The following is a 4,230-nucleotide window of genomic DNA, read 5'->3' on the forward strand; positions in this document are numbered from 1 at the left end:
CACATATTTTTGTGGGAGCGGCGGCCTTATGCTGGGCACTGTGGCTTACCAGGAATGACGATGTGATTTTTAATAACAAATGTGTCTCATCTCCTATGCAGGTTATTCATGTGTGTACACGATGGCTTCGTACTTGGTCTATCCTACAGAGGCCGGAGGACAGAGACCTTTTTATGATGGCGTCTACACGACTGAAGCGTACGGCCAGGAAGATTTTCTACCCCCATGGATGGCGGTGTGACCTACGGATAGGATCTGCCACTCCTTAGGCTGGACATGTTTTTTTGATTGGCATTGTATCAAATTATTTTTTGCTTTTAGGGTACTGGACTTTTTTGGCTGTGTGCATCTAGCTATGCGGAGGCCGGGCTTTCTTTCGATGCGATTGTATCACCTCGATATATCTATTCAATGAAATGTCCTTTATCGAAAAATAATAATATTTAGTATGATACGGTATCTACCTATATTACTCTAACACTCTCTCTCTTCTTTAATTCTCTGTCACGTCAGCGTGTTTGCTATTTCCAAGTGTATGATACTCCCTCCGTTCGGAATTACTTGTCGTAGAAATGGATGTATCTAGATGTATTTTAGTTCTAGATATATCCATTTTCAAGACAAGTAATTTCTAACAGAGGGAGTACTAGCTGAGACAAGTAATTCCTAACGAAGGAAGTACTAGCTAAGATATCATCACTATGGCCAGCCTCAAGTTGAAGGACGATGCTCTTGTTGCGAGCCTGACCTGAGCTGGGAGCGTCCATTCGCCCGCGTCTGACCTTTGAGCTCTGATCCCTGTCGCCAGCCCATTTCATGTCATGCAATTCAGGGATGCCTAATCACTGAGCCCAAAAAGGTTTTTTGCCTGAACTTTTCATCAGTTCAGCAAATCAAAATCAAGATAATGTGATGTGAATAAAGGTTATCGGTTCAGCTCTACATGTCCATTCATGTGCTAGCAGTTGTAGACAGGAGGTAAACCGTGATAAGTACCCCTCCGTTCCTAAATTTGTGTTTTTTTTGAGATTCTAATATAGACTACATACAGAGCAAAATGAGTAAAATACGTCTATATGCATTCGTGTGTAGCCCATATTGAAATATCCAAAAAAACTTATATTTAGAAGCGGATAGAGTACTAGTAACATCTAGCAAGCTCTTATCCTCCTGGATTTGCATGTCTGTATGTGCCTTAATTTCCTTGTACAGAGAGCTTAGCCGCTCCAAGGTAAGCACTTGCACAAGTTGATCGGGTCTGGATAGCAACAAAATGTGGTCCCAAAAGTGAATGCCCTTTTCTCTTTTTCTTATGTATTTGTTTTATTGACATTGAAGCATGAGAGCAACTAAAAATACACAATAAAACCCTAGAAAGGACAAGATGTGTGTTTTCAGATCTACTCCGTCCGGGATATAACTGTGAGTGTGATCTCGTTGTTTCCCTCCTTTTTTTTTCAAAAAGGAGTTTAAGCCTCCCTGCCTTTTTCTTTTGCGAAACTGATGGGAGCTTTATTTCAAATTTATAGGGTTACAATCGAATGGTAATATATCCTCACAACATGGAGGATTTATGCTCATTCATACCGCAGTACCCCCCGGCCTCTGCACCATATTTTTTTCCTCTTTAAATTCGTGGCGGGCTACTTTTTGTAGCAACAACGATATTTTCCGTGTGAAAATTTGAACTTCTTTTACGAAAAAAAGAGAGTAGGAATAGATCACAACGTACAGAGACTTCATTCCTACTGCATTCATATGCACCAGGACCGAAAGGGATGCAATCCAATGCATCTATCAGATCTATCATGATTTATCAGATCTAGTAGTATCAGAGATCAGGGTAGCTGGGTAGGTCAGCATAGACCCCCCTTCCCCTCGCCCAAGGAACAAGGCCCCTTCACCTCACCGCAAATCTCTATCCCCAACACGCACTGGCACAGTGGCACCGCCCACTCAGCTGCCTTCTTACCATGTCCTCCTGGCCGATATATAAACACCTCTCGCGTGCCGGTATGCAGTAGCAACATCTCTGACCGAGAGAGAGCCCGAGATATTGGCCTGGCCCCGTGACCTGCCTTGCCTATCTCTAGCCGCCCACTCCATCTCTCGAGCGGTCGATTGGCTTGTGCTAGCTGCGTGCCCAGATCGTGCCATGAAGGTGCAGTGCGACGTGTGCGAGGCCGAGGCGGCCTCAGTCTTCTGCTGCGCCGACGAGGCCGCGCTGTGCGACGCGTGCGACCGCCGCGTCCACCGCGCCAACAAGCTCGCCGGCAAGCACCGCCGCCTGTCCCTCCTCCACCCGTCTCCGTCCTCGCCCTCCTCGTCGCCTTCGTCAAAGCCGCCTCTCTGCGACATCTGCCAGGTGAGAATGAGATATGCAAAGAACGTTTGTTTTCAGAGAGTTGTGTGTCATTTGTGTTGTGCTACGGCGAAACCTGATGTTATCTCGTTGTGGGCTGCAGGAGAAGAGGGGGTTCCTGTTCTGCAAGGAGGACAGGGCGATCCTGTGCCGGGAGTGCGACGTCCAGGTGCACACGGTCAGCGAGCTGACGAGGCGGCACGGCCGGTTCCTGCTCACCGGCGTGCGCGTCTCGTCGGCGCCGGCGGAGTCCCCCGCGCCGTCGGGTCAGGAGGAGGAAGAAGGGAACAGCACCAGCCCCTGCAACGCCGACTCCTGCAGCGGCGACGCCAGTGGCACGGCGAGCGCCAGCGCGACCGCGAACGACGGCAGCAGCATCTCCGAGTACCTAACCAAGACGCTGCCCGGGTGGCACGTCGAGGACTTCCTCCTGGACGACGCCGCCGCCTCGGCCGCCGTCGCCGTCTCCTCAAACAAGCCGTATCAGGTCAGTTCCAAACAAGTCGTATTAGGCAATCAAAGATATCTTGCGAGCACCATGAACACGCGCATGCTTCCAGTACTCCCAATATTTTTGAGCTCGCAATCATTTAGACAGTTCGTCTGCTCTAACCAGTAACCACGCCCCGCTCCCAACACCTTTGAGCTCGCAATCATTAAGGTAGTTTGTTGTCATGCTCGCAACTAGCACCGAGAAAAATCCGAAGCGGCTGACCAGGGTGTCAGGATAATGTCTAGTGGAGACCATCAGGATATGATGCTCTAACGCAAAATGGCCATGGGAATATCTACTCGCTCCTAGTACCACTTTTGGCATTCCAGATTTAAGCCATCTGCATGTACAAAAAAGACATGTTTTTTTTCTTCTTTGGCTTGGACTAATTTTGGCAACTTGGGCGTCTCAGCAGGTAGGGCTGGCTCGGATCGGTGGGCCGCAAGAAGGGTACCCGGCGTGGGCGGGCCAGGAGCAGCTGATCGGTGGAGTCGTTGTCGCCGCGGGTGAGCGGGCCAGCCGCGAGCTGTGGGTACCGCAGATGCACGCGGGGGCGGCGTGGACCGGCAGCAAGCGACCTCGGCCGTCGTCTCTCGGCTCCTCCTCCTACTGGTGAAAACGTGCGCTTTCCAGTACTAGTACTAGTAGCGGATAAAATCAGATAAGATCAGAAAAATGACCTGGACCATGAATTTTTGTTTGATCTGTAGCTGCTCGCTTTGAAATCTACTGCCATTTTTTTACTTCGTCCTGGATGCCGTCGCTTCTGAGTCTTTGGGAACACTGGATCACTGGACTGTTTGAGCTTTGAAGTACTCTGCGCCTTTGTTTTTTCGGAACGAATCCTGCTCATTTCTGAGGGTGTCAACTGTACTGTAACATGCCCGTTTACAGTTGCGCGTCTTCCGTGCTGTAAATCGAAGTGTATACGCCTAGATTATCAGCCGGACTTATCCGTCCCCCTAAACGCTGGACAGCCCCTGCGGACAGCCACACTCTTCAAATCTAAACTCTTAAATCCATGTGATCCATGGATGCAGATCATATAACACAAATTCAACAATTCACAATGCAAGAAGCAAAATATATCACGGTTCAACATTCTGGACATACCAAAATAAATTCAAGTCCAGGTCACGGCTGGCCAGTGTGATAGGACACTTGTCGGACGCCATCTGTGCCAAGTCCTCTGCGGCCATCCATTTCGGTTCCGTCCTCTCGTACTCTTTACGCATGTTGATCTCCTTCTTTCTCTCAAGGCACTTCTTGACTTCCGCATCCAAGTGGTTTGCGTCCGCCAACAAGTGCATGGACGACATCGAGGCAACATCCGTCCCGGCGATGGGGGCGGGGGTATCGAGCGACAGCATCGAGG

The 4,230-nt window shown here is 49.5% G+C and overlaps 1 protein-coding gene across 2 annotated transcripts; it reads left to right on the forward strand.

Moving 5' to 3' along the window:
* The first annotated feature begins 1,907 nt into the window (after window positions 1-1,907).
* On the forward strand, window positions 1,908-3,601 carry LOC119365054 (B-box zinc finger protein 20-like). 2 transcript variants are annotated; one of them, XM_037630641.1, is made up of 3 exons: window positions 1,908-2,365; window positions 2,466-2,849; window positions 3,268-3,601. In XM_037630641.1, exons 1-3 carry the CDS (start codon window positions 2,156-2,158, stop codon window positions 3,469-3,471), a joined length of 798 nt encoding a protein of 265 aa, XP_037486538.1. In that variant the 5' UTR covers window positions 1,908-2,155; the 3' UTR covers window positions 3,472-3,601. The 2 variants fall into 2 exon arrangements, with proteins under 2 accessions (XP_037486538.1, XP_037486539.1); XM_037630642.1 differs by having other exon boundaries at window positions 1,913-2,365; window positions 3,271-3,601.
* The last annotated feature ends 629 nt before the right edge of the window (window positions 3,602-4,230 follow it).

This window comes from Triticum dicoccoides, chromosome 2B, assembly GCF_002162155.2.
Source record: "Triticum dicoccoides isolate Atlit2015 ecotype Zavitan chromosome 2B, WEW_v2.0, whole genome shotgun sequence".
Lineage (NCBI taxonomy): Eukaryota > Viridiplantae > Streptophyta > Magnoliopsida > Poales > Poaceae > Triticum > Triticum dicoccoides.